At 54.2% G+C, this 22,139-nt stretch overlaps 4 protein-coding genes across 7 annotated transcripts; 3 read left to right on the top strand and 1 right to left on the bottom strand.

The window, feature by feature from the left end:
* The first annotated feature begins 829 nt into the window (after positions 1-829).
* On the top strand, positions 830-1,671 carry LOC129356060 (protein PET117 homolog, mitochondrial-like). The gene is made up of 3 exons (XM_055025681.1): positions 830-997; positions 1,370-1,518; positions 1,585-1,671. The coding sequence occupies exons 1-2, from the start codon at positions 902-904 to the stop codon at positions 1,511-1,513; spliced, it is 240 nt and encodes a 79-aa protein (XP_054881656.1). The 5' UTR covers positions 830-901; the 3' UTR covers positions 1,514-1,518; positions 1,585-1,671.
* LOC129356059 (cysteine-rich protein 2-binding protein-like) lies at positions 1,501-5,660 on the top strand. Its single transcript, XM_055025680.1, is given in 11 exon segments — positions 1,501-1,837; positions 2,096-2,217; positions 2,284-2,405; positions 2,537-2,709; positions 2,779-3,210; positions 3,275-3,313; positions 3,316-3,833; positions 3,907-4,040; positions 4,970-5,145; positions 5,212-5,402; positions 5,486-5,660. Coding segments are annotated over 11 exon segments (2,295 nt in total). The 5' UTR covers positions 1,501-1,623; the 3' UTR covers position 5,660.
* Positions 5,661-6,051: 391 nt separating this feature from the next.
* LOC129356057 (double zinc ribbon and ankyrin repeat-containing protein 1-like) lies at positions 6,052-17,195 on the bottom strand. 4 transcript variants are annotated; one of them, XM_055025678.1, is made up of 15 exons: positions 17,001-17,195; positions 9,633-9,780; positions 9,495-9,561; positions 9,177-9,407; positions 8,998-9,068; positions 8,484-8,601; positions 8,303-8,407; positions 8,007-8,129; positions 7,780-7,941; positions 7,501-7,717; positions 7,318-7,421; positions 7,153-7,236; positions 6,975-7,080; positions 6,707-6,753; positions 6,052-6,351 (listed from the first exon to the last, which is right to left on the bottom strand). In XM_055025678.1, exons 1-15 carry the CDS (start codon positions 17,107-17,109, stop codon positions 6,205-6,207), a joined length of 1,839 nt encoding a protein of 612 aa, XP_054881653.1. In that variant the 5' UTR covers positions 17,110-17,195; the 3' UTR covers positions 6,052-6,204. The 4 variants fall into 4 exon arrangements, with proteins under 4 accessions (XP_054881653.1, XP_054881650.1, XP_054881651.1 ...); XM_055025675.1 differs by lacking the exon at positions 17,001-17,195 and adding an exon at positions 13,050-15,704; XM_055025676.1 differs by lacking the exon at positions 17,001-17,195 and adding an exon at positions 13,050-15,704 and having other exon boundaries at positions 6,975-7,077.
* On the top strand, positions 17,187-21,794 carry LOC129356058 (DNA-directed RNA polymerase III subunit RPC6-like). Its single transcript, XM_055025679.1, is given in 13 exon segments — positions 17,187-17,787; positions 17,789-17,815; positions 17,906-18,023; positions 18,210-18,277; positions 18,340-18,365; positions 18,368-18,406; positions 18,479-18,514; positions 18,517-18,590; positions 20,810-20,953; positions 21,264-21,371; positions 21,452-21,643; positions 21,718-21,769; positions 21,772-21,794. Coding segments are annotated over 13 exon segments (939 nt in total). The 5' UTR covers positions 17,187-17,755.
* Positions 21,795-22,139: the final 345 nt, after the last annotated feature.

The following is a 22,139-nucleotide window of genomic DNA, read 5'->3' as shown; positions in this document are numbered from 1 at the left end:
TCTGATCTTTTCATCCCAGTTTGAGCAGCAGGTCGGATTCTTTTGGAAAGCGAACCGGGCCTTTTGCGTGTCAGATTCAAATGGACCGACATGGACAAATGTCACTATTCTGCGCAACAACAACCACGGACTATAATGAGGATTAAGTTGTTAATATGCTGGACAACAACTTCGAATATGTAAGCTAACAAGCTCCACCTACATGTTTACTTCCGCAAATACTGAGCGCTTCTTCTATTGCGCCCTCTACTGCGCATGCGGAATACTTGCAGGTCCGGTCCTTTGCCCATCCAGATGCCAGAACCTGTTCAGGTCCGGAAAAAAAATCCGATTGACAAAATATCGGAATTGGGTCATTTACATCATTATGATGTAAAGCACTTTGAAATGCCTTGCTGAAATGTGCTATACAAATAAAATTTGATTTGATTTCAGTATCATATTGCAGTGTGAACGCAGCCTAATTTTAGTAGTTGCAAAGTACTAAAATGAAATAAATCAACATTTTCTCATCACAAACCTTCATTCATAATCTTTACATGACATATTGGAACATTTCAGAATTTAAAACAAAAAGCCATTAAGAGAACTGATGTGTTCACTTTGTTTTTTTTATATTGTTTTTGATGATTACCCCACTAGCATGTTCTGTGTTTATGATATTGATGGTGTTTATCAACCCATTATTTATTTAAAATAAGAAAGATAAAAAAAAATAATAATCAGCGAGTTCTGAGTCACGGTGATGTTGGCTGGAAACTGATCAGAGGAAGCAGAACGGTAATTACCCCGCTCCACCAGCAGGGGTCACTCCACTTACACTCCGCAGAAGAAGAAGAGGAGGCGGAAGTAGCGGCAGCAGAGTCTGTTAGCTTCGTGCTAACTGCAGCGACCCAGAGGCATGTCTACGGCCTCCAAGGTGGTTCTGACGGTTTCTGTGGTTCTGACTGTCAGCGCGGTGGCCGGGGTCCACCTCAAGCAGGCCTGGGACCGGGAGGTAAGCGGACCGGAACCGAGCCGTACCGGACAGGTCGACCAGGTGGCAGAACCGGGTTTATCGGGACACAGACCTGTAGAGGTAAAGTCCAGAACCGATCAGGTTCCGATAGAACCCTCACGGTTCGGGAGCTTCTGTGGTTTAATGAGAGAAAAGCTGGTGACCCGGAAGAAAGAGCTGGTTCCGGTCCACTTCTTCATCCTTACTTAGAGAGGAAGATGGTTGCCAGCAGAACTCCCAGTCAGAGGGACGAGCTGAACCCAGAGCTTCACCTCTACAGGTCAAAGGTCATAACTCTGGTTGTAGTCCAGTTGAGCCTGTCAGTCAAACTCTAACCAGCTGTGGTTCTGATCCGGGCCCGGTTCTGTGCAGCGTCTGCGTGAGGGCGTCCTGCGGGATCTGGACCGGCTGCAGAGGAAGCAGCAGAACCTGCTGGAGGAGCAGAAGGTTCTGACCGGACAGCAGCAGGAGGAGAGGCGGGGCCAGGAGGCCAGGCTCCGCCCACAGGACACCTGAGCCAGGTACGCACACCTCAAAAAGACCATCACTGTGACGGGTTGTTCTGAGGACATCCTGACCCGGTTCAGGGTCCAAACCGGCAGCCAGTCACCTGACCCGTCCAGGCGATGGAGGGCGGCGGCGGTGCGGCAGAGGGGCTGGAGGAAGGGGAAGTGGAGGGGGAGACGCTGCTGATCGTGGAGTCGGAGGACCAGGAGGACCTGTCACATGACCAGAGCGGAGAGACTCTGACCAGCGACCTGGGCGAAGACGCAGACGGCAGCTGGGCCTGCGAGGACGTGTCCTTCTACTGCGACCGCTGCCACAAGTGGGTCCCTGCAGGTGAGCCAATCACAGCTCTGCTTCTACTGTTAATAAAGATATTGGGAGGGAAAAAGCAACCCTTCAAAATAAGAGCATGAATATTACTTGGAGAATTAAAACTTCAAACCATCCCAGGAAATTATTGCTTCAGAATTTATCCAGACAAATAAACTTTGAGCCAAGAGCACCAAAAATACTCAACATTGGCAAAAGTGCTAAGCCACAAGTTAGCTTCGCTGCTAGCGGGTTAGCATCCTGACCCGGTTGTGGTTCCAGGTCAGCTCCATGGTGACCAGCCCAGTTACCTGAAGGGAGACAACTTCTTCAAGTTCCTGTGCTGCGACTGTTCTGAGGACGGCAAGGAGAGCTTTGAGAGGCTGAGGCTCACCTGGCAGCAGGTAAGGCCCCGCCCCCTCAGCAGCTGCACACCTGTCCTGCAGGTTGAAACGGCTTCCTGTGCGCAGGTGGTGATGCTGGCCATGTACAACCTGTCTCATGAGGGAACGGGGCGGCAGGGCTACTTCAGGTGGAAGGAGGATATCTGCGCCTTCATTGGTCGACACTGGAACTTCCTGCTGGGGAACAGGTGAGTTTCATCCCAGACCTGGCCGCAGGAAGGAGCTCTGTCCATATATAGTGCAGTTCCTGTGCTGCAGCGCGCCCATTAGCCCTGGCGGGGGGGGCGACCGGATGACGCTGCTGCTCTGATGTCGGCAGGAAGAAGACGTCCACCTGGTGGAGCACGGTGGCCGGCTGCCTGTCCGTCGGAAGCCCCGCCTTCTTCCGGTCTGGAGCGCAGGAGTTCGGCGAGCCGGGTTGGTGGAAGCTGGTCCAGAACCGTCCCCCCACCCTGAGGCCGGACGGCGACAAATCCAGCACCAAGACCAAAGGTGAGCGGTGCCAGAGCGCCAGCGACCGGCTGAGTGACCCACGCCCCCTGACCTGTGGTTCTGCCGCAGCGACCCGGCCGCCCCTTGAACCCATCATCACGGTGGAGGGCCTGCGTAAGCGTGGCGCCAGGAACCCGGTGGAGAACGCCATGCAGCTGAAGGAGAAGCGTAGCCGCACGCAGGAGGCAAAAGACATCCGGCGCGCCCAGAAAGAGGCTGCGGGCGGAGGCTACGCCGACCTCAGCGCCTCCTCCACGCCCGTCAAGCTGGGCGTTGGCCGCAGCAGCACTCGCCGCCTGGACCTGGTGCTGGAGCGGGGTGAGGTCGTCGACTTCTCCTCGCTCAGCTCGTCAGACCGGACGCCGCTCACCAGCCCCTCGCCCTCGCCGTCAGCGGACTTCTCCGGGCCGGGGACGCCGGCCTCCCACTCGGCCACGCCCAGCCTGCTGTCGGAGGCGGACCTGATACCCGACGCCATGCCTCCGCAGGCGCTGTTCCATGGTAAGTATGCCCGCCGCTGATGTTAGCGGAGACGTCACTTCCTGACTGCCGGCTCCACTCACAGATGACGAGGAGCTGGAGACGGAGGGCATGATCGACCCGGGATGGAGTACCTACCCCCGCGCGCCAGCCACACCGGCCGGAAGAAGCTCCGCCCCCCGCAGACTCTCATCAAGCGGGAAGCTGAGAGTGAGGAGGACGACGCCCACGAAGAACGCTTCGAGGAGCCGGTAGGCTGCGGTGAGGCTCCGCCCCCTGAGAGGCGGATGGCGGAGCGTCGCAGGATGAACCTTCAGGACAAATCGGACAGCGCGGCGCCGCGGCCCGTCGTCTCCGCCCTTAGCCTGTATGACGAGCGGCTGCTGCTGCGCCGGCTGGACGGCTGCTCACTGGCGCTGGCCGTCACGCCACATGCCAAGCGCCTCCGCAGGAAGCTGCTGGTCCGCCACGCCAAGCGTCAGAGAGGGCTCCCCCTGCTGGACATCGACCGCGCCATCAGCGCCACGCTCAGCCTGGTGGGAGGAATCTACGGCATGCAGGAGGCGGAGCATCGCTCTTTGGGCGGGGCTAATGGGAAGTACTGCACCAGCAGCCAGGAGCAGCGCATTCTGGACCGCTTCCAGGTCAGAACCTCCTGGTGACAGCTCAGAACCTTTGCTGGGTCTCACTGGCTCTGACCCGTCTTTGTCCCTGCAGACCAGCATGTCCAGCCGGCCGGGCGTCCAGCAGCGCTCCGTGTCTTTCTGGCACCGCCTGATGGGAGCCGAGGGCGGTCTGGATCAGAACATCAAGAGTCCATACACGGCCCGGATCCTGAAGCCCTTCATCAGGTCCGGAACCGGCCGCCGTTCACACATGCAGCGGTCTGAGTCTGTCAAGGGTCGAGCCTTACTCTCTCTCTCTCCACTGCAAAAATTCATATTAAATAATTCCCCCATTATCCCTGAAATATAAAAGACAAAGACAGGTTGGTAACATAACATTTAAGCTTCATAAACATATTCAACTAAATGTAATAAAAACTGGACAAAACCAGAGCAAACCTGGAAAGCTAAACCGTTCCCTACATTCTGCCATCTGCCTCCGTCTGGGCCTAGCGCAGCCTGACTCACCTGGAGCTAACTAGCCTAGCATGTCGTCACAGTTTCGCCCGCCGTCGTCACAGGTAGGCGTCAGGCTGGTTGGGGTTCTGCTGCTCACTCAGACCCATCTGCTGTTACATGTGGTAAAACGAACAAGTTGAATAAATATTGTTCCTTCACTGATTAAATCCTGGCGGATTAGAGGCTAACAGCTTCATTAGCTTAGCTACAGACTAACGGGTTGATTGCCACCGACGTCTTGAAGAAAACCAGGGTTATAAATTGACGCCCTTTCTTCTGGTCGTTCTTTTTTAAACCTGGTTTAATTATGTTTTAGGCAGCTGGTTATTATCTGTTTCTCTACTGACTGCTAAACACCGTCCAGCGCCAAGCAGGAACAAACCATTTCATGTAGAAATGAGGGGGGGTCACTAAATATGGACGCTGGTCTTCTGGTCTGGGAGGAGGAACGTTTAACTCTCACTGCAAGAAAAAACAACGATGCCGTTCATTTTATGAGTGACGGGCAACAAAAGGGTTTTTTGTGTTGAAAAAGACGTTGTTGTGGGGCCCCCTAGTGGTCAGGTCCTGATTTTCCCTCCTATGAGAAACACTCGGTTCTGGTCCTGGACCTCATGTCCCTCTGTCTCCTCTTCACCTGTCCATGTTTTCCTCAGGAGGGACTTTGAGTCCCGCCCCCTGAAGCTCCGCCTCCTGGCTGAGATCCGGGCATTTCCTCACAGAACGGATCCGGACTGGACCCCAGAACCCGACGCTCCCATCGACTACTGCTACGTCCGGCCCAACCACATCCCTTCAGTCAACGCCATGTGCCACGACAGCTTCTGGCCAGGTAGCCCCGCCACACCCGCTGCTGCTGTTGCTACAGCGGCCTCTGACCTCAGGCGTGTCCCTGCAGGTGTGGACCTGTCCGAGTGCCTGCAGTACCCAGACTTCAGCGTGGTGGCGCTCTACAGGAAGGTGGTCGTGGGCTTTGGGTTTATGGTTCCGGACGTGAAGTACAGCGAGGCGTACATCTCCTTCCTCCTGGTTCACCCGGAGTGGAGGCGCGCCGGCATCGGCACCTTCATGATCTACCACCTGATCCAGGTGAGTCCGGCCGCGCCCACTACTCCGGGACAGGTGTGTGTGTGTGTGTGTGTGTTCAGACGTGTGCGACCCGTGTGTTTCAGACGTGCATGGGGAAGGACGTGACGCTCCACGTGTCGGCTAGCAACCCGGCCATGCTGCTGTACCAGAAGTTCGGCTTCAAGGCCGAGGAATACATCCTGGACTTCTACGACAAATATTACCCAGTGGACAGCAGCGAGTGCCGCCACGCCTTCTTCCTGAGGCTGCGGCGCTGACCCGGCTCTGGACCTGGCTCTGGACCCGGCTCTGGACCTGGCTCTGGACCCGGCTCTGGACCCGGCTCTGGACCCGGCTCTGGACCTGGCTCTGGACCCGGCTCTGGACCCGGCTCTGGACCCGGCTCTGGACCTGGCTCTGGACCCGGCTCTGGACCCGGCTCTGGACTCGGACCCGCTCTGGACCCGGCTCTGGACCCGGCTCTGGACCTGGCTCTGGACCCGCGCTCTGGACCCGGTTCTGGACCCGGACCTGAATCCCTGCTCTGTGTTTTCCATGATTGACCAGCAGGCGGCGCTGTTCCCCGAGTTTCAGTTTTCATCTTGATTTGATTAAAGTGAGGAAGATAATTTTCCTCGTGAATAAATAATAACTTCGAAACAATGTTGGGTTTTATTTCCATAAACTTTAAGAAATGACCTGGATGGGGTCAAAGGTCAACCCCACAAATATTCTATCATATTCGCAGGTTCCGATCAAGGGCTGGTGTCATCATAGCAACCATCACACCACTTCTTTGTGCCAGCAGTCCAGGATGGGCACCTCAGTTAATCACAGGAACGGGTCGGAACCAGAACCAGGGCATCGAAGCTCTGCAGGCGTGTACCGTTATGGTCCGGCCCGGTCCAGGCTGAGAAAGGTCTGGCCCGGTTGGCATCGTCTGACCCGCAGCCTGACGCCCACCCTGTACCTGGAGGCACATGGTGACATGATAAGGGGGGGGAACTCTGCGACAGGCGGCCAATCAGAACCCAGAGCTGCAGAATTCTTCATCCTGAGGAAGAGGAGAATGGCTTGAGTCACGTGACAAGCCGAAGGGGCGTGGTCAGAATGTGGGCGTGGCCAGGGGTTATGAATCACGTGTAACTGTAACACCTCTGGCTCCGCCCACACCACCTCACACCTGTGTGAGATCATCAGGTCCTGAGTGTTATGGACCTGTTCACCATGGTAACCTGATTGCAGCCAGACAGCCAATCAGAGCGCAGCGAACGCGAGCTGGGTTTTCTGTTCTTACTGACGGTCCGGATCGGTTCTGTTCTTACCAACAGGTTCGGTTCCGGGTCGGCATCCCGCTTCCTCCCTGGACTTCCTGGAAGACAAAGCAGAGTTTTGAGCCAGAGGTTCTGATCCTTTTCTGAACAGAACCAGAGAACCTCCAGGTGTTCATGGTCCAAAGCTGTCAGGTCGGAACCGGCTCTGTCAAGAGGAACCAATTTCATCCTAAAAGTACCACCAGGGGTCACTGTTCATCAGTCCGGCCCGGTTCTCCTCTGTCCAGATCAGAACCACCAGAACATCCTCTGTTCTTACCAGCTCTGTCTGACGCACACTGTGTGACACTGCTCAGTGTCTGGACCCGACCCGGTACCATAGAACTTCCTGCCAGGCCATCATGGTCCCCATCAGGTCCGAACTGCTGGACACAGAGGTTCTGCCGGGTCAAAAGTCTGCTTTCAGAACCAGTTCAGGGACCTGGTCCGGACCTCACCTGCTGGTTCTGATTGGCTGCCAATGAGAAGCTCAACATCAGAACCACTTCATCCTGGTTCTGCTGGACCAGCGCCGACACCATCTGGACCGGACCAGAACAATAAACCGGATCAGAACCATCCTGGCCCACATTTAGCTGAACCACAAGTTCTGTTCTGCTTACCCGGCCCAGTCGAGGTTCTGCCAGCAGGGTTCTGAAGGAGGCCCGGTTTTGGGTGTAGCTCCTCAGGTGAGCACAGACGTGGTCCAGTTGGTTCCTCCAGTAACCTACAGAACCATCGGAACCAAACAGAACCATCAGAGATTCCAGGACCGGGCCAAGCCTCTGATGGCGTTGCCATGGTACCTCTGCCGGGGCTGATGGAGCTGAGCGGCGGCCGGCTCCTCGCCGCCTCCCGCCGCAGCGCCCTCTGCTGGTCCCGCTGCTGCAGCGCAGTGGCTGATGGGTAATAGAGTCCCACGGTCTGCGTGGACCGATCCACAGGGGGAGGAGCTACGCCCCGTCTGGAGGCGGCGCTCTGTGGGGGCGGAGCCTTCCAGGCAGAGTCACGAGGGGGCGGGGCCTGCAGGGACCCAGCCTGTTAATGACAGGAAGAAGTAAGACAGGAAACAGCTGTCTTTCTACCTTGCTGTGGGCGGCGTCCTCTTCAGGCAGTGTGATGTCACTGCACGGTGTGGGCGGAGACAGCGCCAGGAGGAACACGCCGCACGCCGCACAGTGGGGGGCGTCAGGCCGTGAGCTTGCTCCGCACCGCCAACACGTCACCCAGAGGGGGGCGTGGCCAGCCTGGATAGCACACTAATAAATATCCCATAATGCTTCACTGCCCAACACACCAGGTCAAAGGTCACCTTGCTGCCACAACAGTCACAGAATCTGGCATCATGACGGTTCAGGCGACGACACCTGGAGCAGGACCACATGCTGCCGTCCGCCGGCCCACCTGAGGGGCCGGCGCCTCCACCCGGGTCGACCTGCAGCAACACACACAGGTAAACCCGGGCCAGAACCCACTTGACCCGGCTTTGGTCTGGACGTACCGGCTGAAGATCAGAACCAGAACTCGATGTGAGTACTTCCTGGTTGACGTTCTGATTCTATCAGAACCTGACCCATGGTTGCTAAGGGCGATGCACCTTGAGCTCACCTGCAGGGAGAAGCCGGCCTGAGACCCTTCTATGGACGCCTCGCAGGTCCAACAGGTCCGAGAGTTTTTGGGAACCAGGCAGCGACAGAAAGGACACGGCAGGAGCTGAGACAGAAGGACAGACGGTCGGTCAGTCCGGACCGGCCGGCCGGCGCACCTGGACGATGGACGAATGAAGTACCTGTCCTCTCCCAGCAGGGGGCGGCTTGCGCGCCGGTACCGGAGGAATCACAGCGCCACATTGAGGACAGAACCGTGCAAACGGGTCTGAAGGGCAGAGGCAGAGGCAGCGAGGACACCTGGAGACACAGAGGACCAGGACACGCCCCCCACTGGACGTTTGAGGAACCACAATACCAATAATAAAACAACAGCTTGTATTTCATTGATAAAAACTGGCCTCAATGCTGCATTTCAGCACAATTTTACAACAGTTTGTTTGTTATGGACAAACTAGACCTGAATAAAAATCGCATAGCAACAACAAGCGCACAAAAGTAGCTCATGTTAGCCCACTGGGCGTGTCTCTGCCAGTGGGCGTGTCTCTGCCAGTGGGCGTGTCTCTGCCAGTGGGCGTGTCTCTGCCAGTGGGCGTGTCTCTGCCAGTGGGCGTGTCTCTGCCAGTGGGCGTGTCTCTGCCAGTGGGCGTGTCCTAAGGGTAGCGTCATCAGAGTGTGGGTGTCTTGAGATGGTACCATGGTGCTGTGGTGACTCTCGGCCGTTGGGTTTGCGGTTCGCTGCTCGGCTGCGTTCCATAGTGAGAATCCTAGCAGACAGGAAGTAGATCACAGGAAGTAGATCACAGGAAGTAGATCACAGTATAGGCCGGCCAGGTCTGGAACTTCCTGCCGGATCTCCCTGTTAGCCTGTTTACCGCAGAGCGGGAGCGTCGGGAGGAGCTGGTCCAGGCAGCATCAGGATCTGGAATCCCAACACCTCTGGAGCGTCTGGAGGGCAGGGAGATCGGAGGACTGGACCCGGTCCGGCCCGGTTCAGAAGCCGGACTGCAGGTGACTTCCCTCCACTTTGAGTGTCCAGGTGTTCCTGCAGGTGTTGGATTAGAAACGGGCGGCTCATCAGAATCGCAGCCTCCATCAGACTGGACCTGAAGCAACAGAACCACAGAGGCGGAGCCTTCAGACCAGACAGGTGAGCGAGGTCAGGGGTCAGCTACAAGCTGCTGATTGGCTACCTGCTGGTCTGGTTCCACCTGACCCACGGAGAACACCTTGGTGACCACGGAGCTGCGCCTCCCGTCCCTGCGCCGCAGTCACATTCAGAAGAGGAAAACAGGAAGTGATGCAGCTCAAGTGTTTCTGCTGAACGTTACCTGGCAACGGCCACGGCCCTGACAGACACCTGGCCCGCAGGAAGAAAGACGGGACCTGTGTACTTCCTGCTGCCGACCTCTGACCCCCGGAGCAAGGCAACCGGCTTCGAACCATCCAGAGTGAAGAAGATCAGCACACCTGCAGAGTCTGAAGAAACACACACCTGGAGAACCAGGAAGACCTTGGATATGTTGGATGCAGTTGGATGCAGTTGGATATGTTGGATGCGGTTGGATGTGGTTGGATGCAGTTGGATATGTTGGATGCGGTTGGATATGTTGGATGCGGTTGGATGTGGTTGGATGCAGTTGGATGCGGTTGGATGCAGTTGGATGTGGTTGGATGCGGTTGGATGCAGTTGGATGTGGTTGGATACGGTTGGATGCAGTTGGATGTGGTTGGAAGCAGTTGGATGCGGTTGGATGCAGTTGGATGTGGTTGGATGCGGTTGGATGCAGTTAGATGCAGTTGGATGTGGTTGGATGTGGTTGGATGCAGTTGGATGCGGTTGGATGTGGTTGGATGCAGTTAGATGCAGTTGGATGTGGTGGGATGCAGTTGGATGCGGTTGGATGTGGTTGGATGCAGTTGGATGCGGTTGGATGCGGTTGGATGCAGTTGGATGCGGTTGGATGCAGTTGGATGCGGTTGGATGCGGTTGGATGCAGTTGGATGCGGTTGGATGCAGTTGGATGCAGTTGGATGCCGTTGGATGTGTTGGATGCAGTTGGATGTGGTTGGATGCAGTTGGATGCAGTTGGATGCAGTTGGATGCAGTTGGATGTGTTGGATGCAGTTGGATGCAGTTGGATGCAGTTGGATGTGTTGGATGCAGTTGGATGCAGTTGGACGAAGATGGATGCAGTTGGATGCAGTTGGATGTGGTTGGATGTGGTTGGATGCAGTTGGATGCGGTTGGATGAAGATGGATGCAGTTGGATGCAGTTGGATGTGGTTGGATGCAGTTGGATGCAGTTGGATGTGGTTGGATGTGGTTGGATGCGGTTGGATGCAGTTAGATGCAGTTGGATGCAGTTGGATGTGGTTGGATGCAGTTGGATGCAGTTGGATGTGGTTGGATGTGGTTGGATGCAGTTGGATGCGGTTGGATGAAGATGGATGCAGTTGGATGCAGTTGGATGTGGTTGGATGCAGTTGGATGCAGTTGGATGTGGTTGGATGCAGTTGGATGTGTTGGATGCAGTTGGATGTGGTTGGATGCAGTTGGATGCAGTTGGATATGTTGGATGCAGTTGGATGCAGTTGGATGCGGTTGGATGTGGTTGGATGCAGTTGGATGTGGTTGGATGCAGTTGGATGCAGTTGGATATGTTGGATGCGGTTGGATGCGGTTGGATAAGGTTGGATGCAGTTGGATGCAGTTGGATGTGGTTGGATGTGGTTGGATGCAGTTGGATGCGGTTGGATGTGGTTGGATGCAGTTGGATGTGTTGGATGTGTTGGATGTACCAGACTGGATGCAGTTGGATGCGGTTGGATGCAGTTAGATGCAGTTGGATGCAGTTGGATGTGGTTGGATGCAGTTGGATGCAGTTGGATGTGGTTGGATGCGGTTGGATATGGTTGGATGTGGTTGGATGCGGTTGGATGTGGTTGGATGCGGTTGGATGCAGTTGGATGTGTTGGATGTGTTGGATGCAGTTGGATGCGGTTGGATGCGGTTGGATGTGGTTGGATATGGTTGGATGTGGTTGGATGCGGTTGGATGTGTTGGATGTGTTGGATGCAGTTGGATGCGGTTGGATGCGGTTGGATGTGGTTGGATGCAGTTGGATGTGTTGGATGCGGTTGGATGCGGTTGGATGTGGTTGGATGTGGTTGGATGTGGTTGGATGCAGTTGGATGGGGTTGGATGTGGTTAGATGCAGTTGGATGTGTTGGATGTGGTTGGATGCGGTTGGATGTGGTTGGATGCGGTTGGATATGGTTGGATGCGGTTGGATGCGGTTGGATGTGGTTGGATGCAGTTGCATGCAGTTGGATGTGGTTGGATGCGGTTGGATGTGGTTGGATGCAGTTGGATGTGGTTGGATGCAGTTGGATGTGGTTGGATGCGGTTGGATGTGGTTGGATGCAGTTGGATGTGGTTGGATGCAGTTGGATGTGTTGGATGCGGTTGGATGCGGTTGGATGTGGTTGGATGCGGTTGGATGCGATTGGATGCAGTTGGATGTGTTGGATGCGGTTGGATGTGTTGGATGCGGTTGGATGCGGTTGGATGTGGTTGGAGGTGTTGGATGCAGTTGGATGTGGTTGGATGCGATTGGATGCAGTTGGATGTGTTGGATGCGGTTGGATGTGGTTGGATGTGTTGGATGCGGTTGGATGTGGTTGGATGCAGTTGGATGCAGTTTGATATGTTGGATGCGGTTGGATGCAGTTGGATGTGGTTGGATGGAGTTGGATATGTTGGATGCGGTTGGATGCAGTTGGATGTGGTTGGATGCAGTTGGATGTGGTTGGATACGGTTGGATGCAGTTGGATGTAGTTGGATGCAGTTGGATGCAGTTGGATGCAGTTGGATGTAGTTGGAAGTGTTGGATGAAGCTGGATGTGGTTGGATGCAGTTGGATGTGGTTGGATGCAGTTGGATATGTTGGATACGGTTGGATGCAGTTGGATGTGGTTGGATGCAGTTGGATGCGGTTGGATGCAGTTGGATGTGGTTGGATGCGGTTGGATGCAGTTAGATGCAGTTGGATGTGGTTGGATGCAGTTGGATGCGGTTGGATGTGGTTGGATGCAGTTGGATGCAGTTGGATGCGGTTGGATGCAGTTGGTGCGGTTGGATGCAGTTGGATGCGGTTGGATGCGGTTGGATGCAGTTGGATGCAGTTGGATGCGGTTGGATGCAGTTGGATGCGGTTGGATGCGGTTGGATGCAGTTGGATGCAGTTGGATGCAGTTGGATGCCGTTGGATGTGTTGGATGCAGTTGGATGTGGTTGGATGTGGTTGGATGCAGTTGGATGTGGTTGGATGCGGTTGGATGCAGTTGGATGCAGTTGGATGTGGTTGGATGTGGTTGGATGCAGTTGGATGCGGTTGGATGAAGATGGATGCAGTTGGATGTGGTTGGATGCAGTTGGATGCAGTTGGATGTGGTTGGATGCAGTTGGATGCGGTTGGATGCGGTTGGATGCGGTTGGATGCAGTTAGATGCAGTTGGATGCAGTTGGATGTGGTTGGATGCAGTTGGATGTGGTTGGATGCAGTTGGATGCGGTTGGATGTGGTTGGATGCAGTTGGATGCAGTTGGATGTGTTGGATGTGTTGGATGTACCTGACTGGATGCGGTTGGATGCAGTTGGATGTGGTTGGATGCAGTTGGATGCGGTTGGATGTGGTTGGATGTGGTTGGATGCAGTTGGATGTGTTGGATGTGTTGGATGTACCTGACTGGATGCAGTTGGATGCGGTTGGATGCGGTTGGATGCAGTTGGATGCAGTTGGATGTGGTTGGATGCAGTTGGATGTGGTTGGATGCAGTTGGATGTGGTTGGATGCGGTTGGATGCGGTTGGATGCAGTTGGATGCAGTTGGATGTGGTTGGATGCAGTTGGATGCGGTTGGATGCAGTTGGATGCAGTTGGATGCGGTTGGATGTGGTTGGATGCAGTTGGATGCGGTTGGATGCAGTTGGATGCGGTTGGATGTGGTTGGATGTGGTTGGATGCGGTTGGATGCAGTTGGATGTGGTTGGATGTGTTGGATGTACCTGACTGGATGCAGTTGGATGTGGTTGGATGCGGTTGGATGTGGTTGGATGTGGTTGGATGCAGGTGGATGTGTTGGATGTGGTTGGATGCAGTTGGATGCAGTTGGATGCAGTTGGATGTGGTTGGATGCAGTTGGATGTGGTTGGATGTGGTTGGATGCAGTTGGATGCAGTTGGATGTGGTTGGATGTGGTTGGATGCAGTTGGATGCGGTTGGATGTGGTTGGATGTGGTTGGATGCGGTTGGATGTGGTTGCCTGTGGTTGGATGCAGTTGTATGCGGTTGCATGCGGTTGTATGTGGTTGGATGTGGTTGGATGCGGTTGGATGCGGTTGGATGTGGTTGGATGCGGTTGGATGTGGTTGGATGCAGTTGGATGTGGTTGGATGCAGTTGGATGCGGTTGGATGCAGTTGGATGTGTTGGATGTGTTGGATGCAGTTGGATGCGGTTGGATGCAGTTGGATGTGGTTGGATGCAGTTGGATGCGGTTGGATGCAGTTGGATGCAGTTGGATGCGGTTGGATGTGGTTGGATGCAGTTGGATGCAGTTGGATGCAGTTGGATGTAGTTGGATGCAGTTGGATGTGGTTGGATGCGGTTGGATGTGGTTGGATGTGGTTGGATGCAGGTGGATGTGTTGGATGTGGTTGGATGCAGTTGGATGCGGTTGGATGTGGTTGGATGCAGTTGGATGCAGTTGGATGCGGTTGGATGCAGTTGGTGCGGTTGGATGCAGTTGGATGCGGTTGGATGCGGTTGGATGCAGTTGGATGCAGTTGGATGCGGTTGGATGCAGTTGGATGCGGTTGGATGCGGTTGGATGCAGTTGGATGCAGTTGGATGCAGTTGGATGCCGTTGGATGTGTTGGATGCAGTTGGATGTGGTTGGATGTGGTTGGATGCAGTTGGATGTGGTTGGATGCGGTTGGATGCAGTTGGATGCAGTTGGATGTGGTTGGATGTGGTTGGATGCAGTTGGATGCGGTTGGATGAAGATGGATGCAGTTGGATGTGGTTGGATGCAGTTGGATGCAGTTGGATGTGGTTGGATGCAGTTGGATGCGGTTGGATGCGGTTGGATGCGGTTGGATGCAGTTAGATGCAGTTGGATGCAGTTGGATGTGGTTGGATGCAGTTGGATGTGGTTGGATGCAGTTGGATGCGGTTGGATGTGGTTGGATGCAGTTGGATGCAGTTGGATGTGTTGGATGTGTTGGATGTACCTGACTGGATGCGGTTGGATGCAGTTGGATGTGGTTGGATGCAGTTGGATGCGGTTGGATGTGGTTGGATGTGGTTGGATGCAGTTGGATGTGTTGGATGTGTTGGATGTACCTGACTGGATGCAGTTGGATGCGGTTGGATGCGGTTGGATGCAGTTGGATGCAGTTGGATGTGGTTGGATGCAGTTGGATGTGGTTGGATGCAGTTGGATGTGGTTGGATGCGGTTGGATGCAGTTGGATGCAGTTGGATGTGGTTGGATGCAGTTGGATGCGGTTGGATGCAGTTGGATGCAGTTGGATGCGGTTGGATGTGGTTGGATGCAGTTGGATGCGGTTGGATGCAGTTGGATGCGGTTGGATGTGGTTGGATGTGGTTGGATGCGGTTGGATGCAGTTGGATGTGGTTGGATGTGTTGGATGTACCTGACTGGATGCAGTTGGATGTGGTTGGATGCGGTTGGATGTGGTTGGATGTGGTTGGATGCAGGTGGATGTGTTGGATGTGGTTGGATGCAGTTGGATGCAGTTGGATGCAGTTGGATGTGGTTGGATGCAGTTGGATGTGGTTGGATGTGGTTGGATGCAGTTGGATGCAGTTGGATGTGGTTGGATGTGGTTGGATGCAGTTGGATGCGGTTGGATGTGGTTGGATGTGGTTGGATGCGGTTGGATGTGGTTGCCTGTGGTTGGATGCAGTTGTATGCGGTTGCATGCGGTTGTATGTGGTTGGATGTGGTTGGATGCGGTTGGATGCGGTTGGATGTGGTTGGATGCGGTTGGATGTGGTTGGATGCAGTTGGATGTGGTTGGATGCAGTTGGATGCGGTTGGATGCAGTTGGATGTGTTGGATGTGTTGGATGCAGTTGGATGCGGTTGGATGCAGTTGGATGTGGTTGGATGCAGTTGGATGCGGTTGGATGCAGTTGGATGCAGTTGGATGCGGTTGGATGTGGTTGGATGCAGTTGGATGCAGTTGGATGCAGTTGGATGTAGTTGGATGCAGTTGGATGTGGTTGGATGCGGTTGGATGTGGTTGGATGTGGTTGGATGCAGGTGGATGTGTTGGATGTGGTTGGATGCAGTTGGGTGCGGTTGGATGCGGTTGGATGCAGTTGGATGCGGTTGGATGCAGTTGGATGCAGTTGGATGCGGTTGGATGTGGTTGGATGCAGTTGGATGCAGTTGGATGCAGTTGGATGTAGTTGGATGCAGTTGGATGTGGTTGGATGCGGTTGGATGTGGTTGGATGTGGTTGGATGCAGGTGGATGTGTTGGATGTGGTTGGATGCAGTTGGGTGCGGTTGGATGCGGTTGGATGTGGTTGGATGCGGTTGGATGTGGTTGGCTGTGGTTGGATGCAGTTGGATGCGGTTGGATGCGGTTGGATGTGGTTGGATGCAGTTGTATGCGGTTGGATGTGGTTGGATGCGGTTGGATGCGGTTGGATGTGGTTGGATGCAGTTGTATGCGGTTGGATGCGGTTGGATGCGGTTGGATGTTGTTGGATGTGGTTGGATGTGGTTGGATGCGGTTGGATGCGGTTGGATGCGGTTGGATGCGGTTGGATGTGGTTGGATGCGGTTGGATGTGGTTGGATGCGGTTGGATGCGGTTGGATGTGGTTGGATGCGGTTGGATGCGGTTGGATGCGGCTGGATGCGGCTGGATGCGGTTGGATGTGGTTGGATGCGGTTGGATGTGGTTGGATGTGGTTGGATGTGGTTGGATGTGGTTGGATGTGGTTGGATGCGGTTGGATGTGGTTGGATGTGGTTGGATGCGGTTGGATGTGGTTGGATGTGGTTGGATGCGGTTGGATGCGGTTGGATGCAGTTGGATGCGGTTGGATGTGGTTGGATGCGGTTGGATGCGGTTGGATGCAGTTGGATGTGGTTGGATGTGGTTGGATGCAGTTGGATGTGGTTGGATGTGGTTGGATGCGGTTGGATGCAGTTGGATGCGGTTGGATGTGGTTGGATGTGGTTGGATGTGTTGGATGTGGTTGGATGTGGTTGGATGCGGTTGGATGTGGTTGGATGTGGTTGGATGTGGTTGGATGCGGTTGGATGTGGTTGGATGTGGTTGGATGCGGTTGGATGTGGTTGGATGTGGTTGGATGTGGTTGGATGTGGTTGGATGTGGTTGGATGCGGTTGGATGTGGTTGGATGTGGTTGGATGCGGCTGGATGTGGTTGGATGCGGTTGGATGCAGTTGGATGGGTTGGATGCGGTTGGATGCAGTTGGATGTGGTTGGATGCGGTTGGATGCAGTTGGATGCGGTTGGATGCGGCTGGATGTGGTTGGATGTGGTTGGATGTGGTTGGATGCGGTTGGATGCAGTTGGATGCGGTTGGATGCGGCTGGATGTGGTTGGATGTGGTTGGATGTGGTTGGATGTACCTGACTGGATGCAGACGGGCGTGCTGGTGTCGATGCGGGTTTTGCGTTTCCGGGTCACGTGGTCTCTGATCGGGATGATGAGAGGAGCTGAAATGGCGCCTGCTGCCATGGCAACCGCTGGCTGATCGATATCAGCGTCTGAGTGGCAGAACGATTGATTATCGATCTGTTGATCATAAACTTTGATGAACGTAGTTCAGATCCAGTTGTGACCCGGTTCTGAGCCTGGTTTGGTTCCGGTTCTGATCCGGTTCTGAGCCTGGTTTGGTTCCGGTTCTGAGCCTGGTTTGGTTCCGGTTCTGATCCGGTTCGGTTCCGGTTCTGATCCGGTTTGGTTCCGGTTCTGATCCGGTTCGGTTCTGGTTCCAGTTTTCACCGAAGCGCCGCTGTTGCGTTTGGCGTCACCATGACAACGGGCTCGGCTCCGCCCATGACTCTCAGCAACAATACTTAGATTATCGATCCAGAACCAGAACCAGAACCGCCTGGTTTTACATGTTTGGTTTCCGGGTTTCACTAAAACAGCCGCAGGATTTTGCACATTAAAATCCAACCTGGAAATATTTTGTTTCATAAAAAGGAAGCAGAGTTTATGAAAGCAGCAGAATATCTGCAGGACCCCAACTGCTTTATGATCAGGCAGCGTCCAGGGCAGCTCGCAGCCGGAAGGACCCCGAACATCCGGCTCTTCGCGACTCAGAAACCCGGTCCAGTCAAACCCGCACCGAGACACGGAACCACACAGTTGGGTCAGGATGGCAGAGGTGAAGGTGAAGAAGGACGAACCTTTCGGAACCGGCGGAGATAGAGAACAGGTGAGAAGAACCGAACCAGGAGAAACGCTTTCATTATTTTAATGTTTCCAGAAGCAGGCTCTGACCCGGTTCGGTTCGGGTGTTTCGCAGGATCAAGGAGCTGTGTCAGCAGTTTCCCCAGGGAATCACAGACCAGGTGATCCAGAACGACCTGCCTCACCTGGAGCCCCAGCAGCGCGCCATGGCGCTCAACAAGCTGCTGTCCCTGGTCAGTCACTTCCGGTTCCGGTTCGGTGGTTGTTCGCCGTATCGCTCTGACGATAAGTGGACCGGATCTGTGGAACATCAGCAGTAACCTGATCGTCTTCCTGTTTGTTTGATGTGAAACATTTAAGACACACGAAGAAGAAACTGGCAGGGTGTGAATCCTGACCTTTGACCGACTGTGTTTCAGGGTCAGCTGGACCTGCTGAGGAACAGTTCGGGTCTGCTGTACCGGCTGAAGGACACGCAGAGCGCCAGGTAAGCTCCCCGCGGCCCGGTTCTGCCGGGTCGTTCCTCCCTGACGCTCCTCTGTGTTCCAGTAAGATGAAAGGTTCTGACAACCAGGAGAACTGGTCTACCAGATCATCGAGGACGCGGGAAACAAAGGTATCGTCCTGAAGATGGCCCGCCGTGATCGGGTCAGAACCTCACGGCCTCACGGTTCTGGTGTCGCCGCAGGAATCTGGAGCAGAGACATCCGCTTCAAGAGCAACCTTCTCTGACGGAGATCAACAAGATCCTGAAGAACCTGGAGAGCAAGAAGCTCATCAAGGCCGTCAAGTCTGTGGCGGTGAGTCCAGAACCGCTCGGGCCCGGTTCAGGCCCGGTTCAGGCCCGGTTGGTACAACCCAGGCTTATTTTGATTTATTTTGATATTTGGGTTTTGACAGGATCGGTCCTCCATACACAACTGATATCTCTAAATGCACATTAAGTATAAATGATCAATCAATCAATAATCGTCATTATCATGATAGAAACATAATGTAATTTTATAATTATAAAATTATCAGGACTTGAATAAAATTGGTGGTAAACGGTAGCCGTGGCGATTAGTAAGCACAGGGCTGCTGGGTCTGAACTGAGGCGAAGAGGCAGCATCAGGTGATGCTTCCAGTTTATGGATGGAAACCTGCAGCAGCATCAGGTGATGCTTCCAGTTCATGGAATGAAACCTGCAGCAGCATCAGCTGATGCTTCCAGTTCATGGAATGAAACCTGCAGCAGCATCAGCTGATGCTTCCAGTTCATGGATGGAAACCTGCAGCAGCATCAGGTGATGCTTCCAGTTCATGGATGGAAACCTGCAGCAGCATCAGCTGATGCTTCCAGTTCATGGATGGAAACCTGCAGCAGCATCAGCTGATGCTTCCAGTTCATGGATGGAAACCTGCAGCAGCATCAGGTGATGCTTCCAGTTCATGGATGGAAACCTGCAGCAGCATCAGGTGATGCTTCCAGTTCATGGATGGAAACCTGCAGCAGCATCAGGTGATGCTTCCAGTTCATGGAATGAAACCTGCAGCAGCATCAGGTGATGCTTCCAGTTCATGGATGGAAACCTGCAGCAGCATCAGGTGATGCTTCCAGTTCATGGATGGAAACCTGCAGCAGCATCAGGTTCATGGATGGAAACCTGCAGCAGCATCAGGTGATGCTTCCAGTTCATGGAATGAAACCTGCAGCAGCATCAGGTGATGCTTCCAGTTCATGGATGGAAACCTGCAGCAGCATCAGCTGATGCTTCCAGTTCATGGAATGAAACCTGCAGCAGCATCAGCTGATGCTTCCAGTTCATGGAATGAAACCTGCAGCAGCATCAGGTGATGCTTCCAGTTCATGGAATGAAACCTGCAGCAGCATCAGGTGATGCTTCTCCGGGCCGTTCTGCTGTGTTCCCACTCCAGGCCCGTTTATCCATGAAATGAACCCCAGGAATCCTAACCCTCTCCACCCTCTCTACCATGTCCACCCTGTCCACCGTGCTAAACTCTGTTGAAGTTTAGGACGGCCTGGCAGCGTGAAGAGCAGAGGGCCCGGCACGCTGCCCTGAGGAGCCAGAGCTGATGAGCCCCAATATGACTGTGAGCCATTCGTCAGGAGTTCTTAATCCAGCAACAGTGGAAGAGGGGCTTCCAAGGCCTGCCAGTTTGCACACCGGTCTGTCAGGGAGGATGCCATGAAAGCGGAGCTGGAATCGGTGAAGGGGATGCAGCGTGCCACGGTTTCTCCAGAAAGCCTTGAGAGCCGGTGGTTCCAGCAGCTCGCCGTTTTTTCAGTTTAAAAGAAAAAAAAGGGCCTTTCATTGTCGACCGACTGTACGACAAACCCCATGTTCCCTCGCCATGTTCTGCTTTACAAACATTCATTCTGCTTGAACAAAGGAGCCTCCACTGCTGCTGTTCATGTAAAGGCTGAGCGCCGTCACTAAGGAGGCTTTAGTTTCCCTGATGATCCGTTTATTGATCATCAGGTTAGTGAGCATTGTTCAAACTCCTAACATCTTATTACTCTACTGAAGACTAAGATTTCCAAAGAAAACATCAACATATGATCTATAAACTAGGATCATCTTTGACTTACCACCTGAACCTCTGTGGGCTTTCTTACACCAAACAATCTTTGCTGGCCCTTTTCTGCAGGTTCAACATAAATTTGAACTAATAGTCAAAGAGATTTGTGGTTTTCTAAGGGGAAGAAGTGGTTCTGCGCCGGTGAGAATCCCGTCAGCTGGATTCCCACCCTGACCTCCTGGAGTCGCTATGGAGCTCCTCCATCTCCGGGTCGTCCGCCTTCCCGTCCCGTTGGCTGGATGTGCCACACATCAGCCAATCACGCTGATTCACTTTATTAAAACGCCTTAATAGTTCAGTATCATTTTGGTCTGATGAACTCAGAAATGGGTTTGAATTCAAAGCACTTTTTATATATTCAGGTTTCTAGTCAGGATGCTGAAAACTGTAGGTGACCCAGTTTCCGATCTGGTTCTGATGCGGTTCTGTTCTCTAGGCCTCCAAGAAGAAGGTGTACATGCTGTACAACCTGCAGCCGGATCGAACGGTGACGGGCGGCGCCTGGTACAGCGACCAGGACTTTGAGTCCGAGTTTGTGGAGGTTCTGAACCAGCAGTGCTTCAAGTTCCTGCAGAGCAAGGTACCAGCAGAACCCGTCTGGACACACACAACGGTTCAGGTTTAGATGATTCAAGCCAGCAGGGGGCAGCAGAGGTCTGTGGCCTCAGTAATGAAAGTAGATCAGATGGAACCAACATGATCAGAGATAAACCCCATGTTCGTCCTCAGTTTTTCTTTACAACGGCTCCATGTGACCCCTGGTTGGGTGTGTGACCCCCAGTGGATCCTGTGACCCCCAGTGGATCCTGTGACCCCCAGTGGATCCTGTGACCCCCAGTGGATCCTGTGACCCCCAGTGGATCCTGTGACCCTCTCTGCTCTGCTCCCAGGCGGAAGCGGCGAGGGACGGGCAGCAGAGCCCGATGGTCCAGAGGAACAGCTCATTCGCAACGTCACATGAGGTGTGGAAGTACATCTGTGAGCTGGGAATCAGCAAGGTGACTCCGCCCCCCTGCAGTCCAGGCCCTTGGCAGCCGGTCTACCTGTGGGCTGACAGGTGTGTGTGTGTTGGGCACAGGTGGACCTTTCCATGGACGACATCGAGACTATCCTAAACACACTGATCTACGACGGGAAGGTGGAGATGACGGTGATCGCTGCCAAGGAAGGGACGGTGGGCAGCGTGGACGGCCAGATGAAGCTGTACCGCGGCGTCAACGCCATCCTGCAGCCCACCGGCCTCGTCAAGACGCCCTGCGGACTCTGCCCGGTGACCATGCCCCTTGACGCACCCGCAGCCCCTCCCCAGCCTCAGCTGACCTCACCCTTCTGTCCTCTCTGCAGGTGTTCCACGACTGCCATGAAGGAGGAGAGATCTCCCCATCCAGCTGCATCTACTGAGCGAGTGGCTGGACTTCTGATGGGGCGGGGCCGGAGGAGCCTGATGGCGGAGTCAGGGTACGGAGCGGGCGGGGCTGTGAAGACGGTTGGGTGGAGAGATGAACGATACAAACTGAAAACCCAATTGCTAAGAAACAAATGAAACAGAAAAAAAATGGAAACAAAAACAGGAAGTGACAGCTGTGATCTCCTCCGGCCACTAGGGGGAGCCTGCAGTCGGCTTCATCACCTACATGCAGACGCTGCAGCTTTCAGCCTGACCCACGGATCGATGTCTGTTCCATCAGGCCCGGTTCTGCTCCATCAGGCCCTAATGGACCCGGTGCTGACAGTCAGTGCGGATCATCTTACACCACTTCCTGTCT

The sequence above is a fragment of the Poeciliopsis prolifica genome, unplaced genomic scaffold, assembly GCF_027474105.1.
Source record: "Poeciliopsis prolifica strain line A6 unplaced genomic scaffold, Auburn_PproV2 SCAFFOLD154, whole genome shotgun sequence".
Lineage (NCBI taxonomy): Eukaryota > Metazoa > Chordata > Actinopteri > Cyprinodontiformes > Poeciliidae > Poeciliopsis > Poeciliopsis prolifica.
This window is presented reverse-complemented; position numbering and strand designations above follow the sequence as displayed.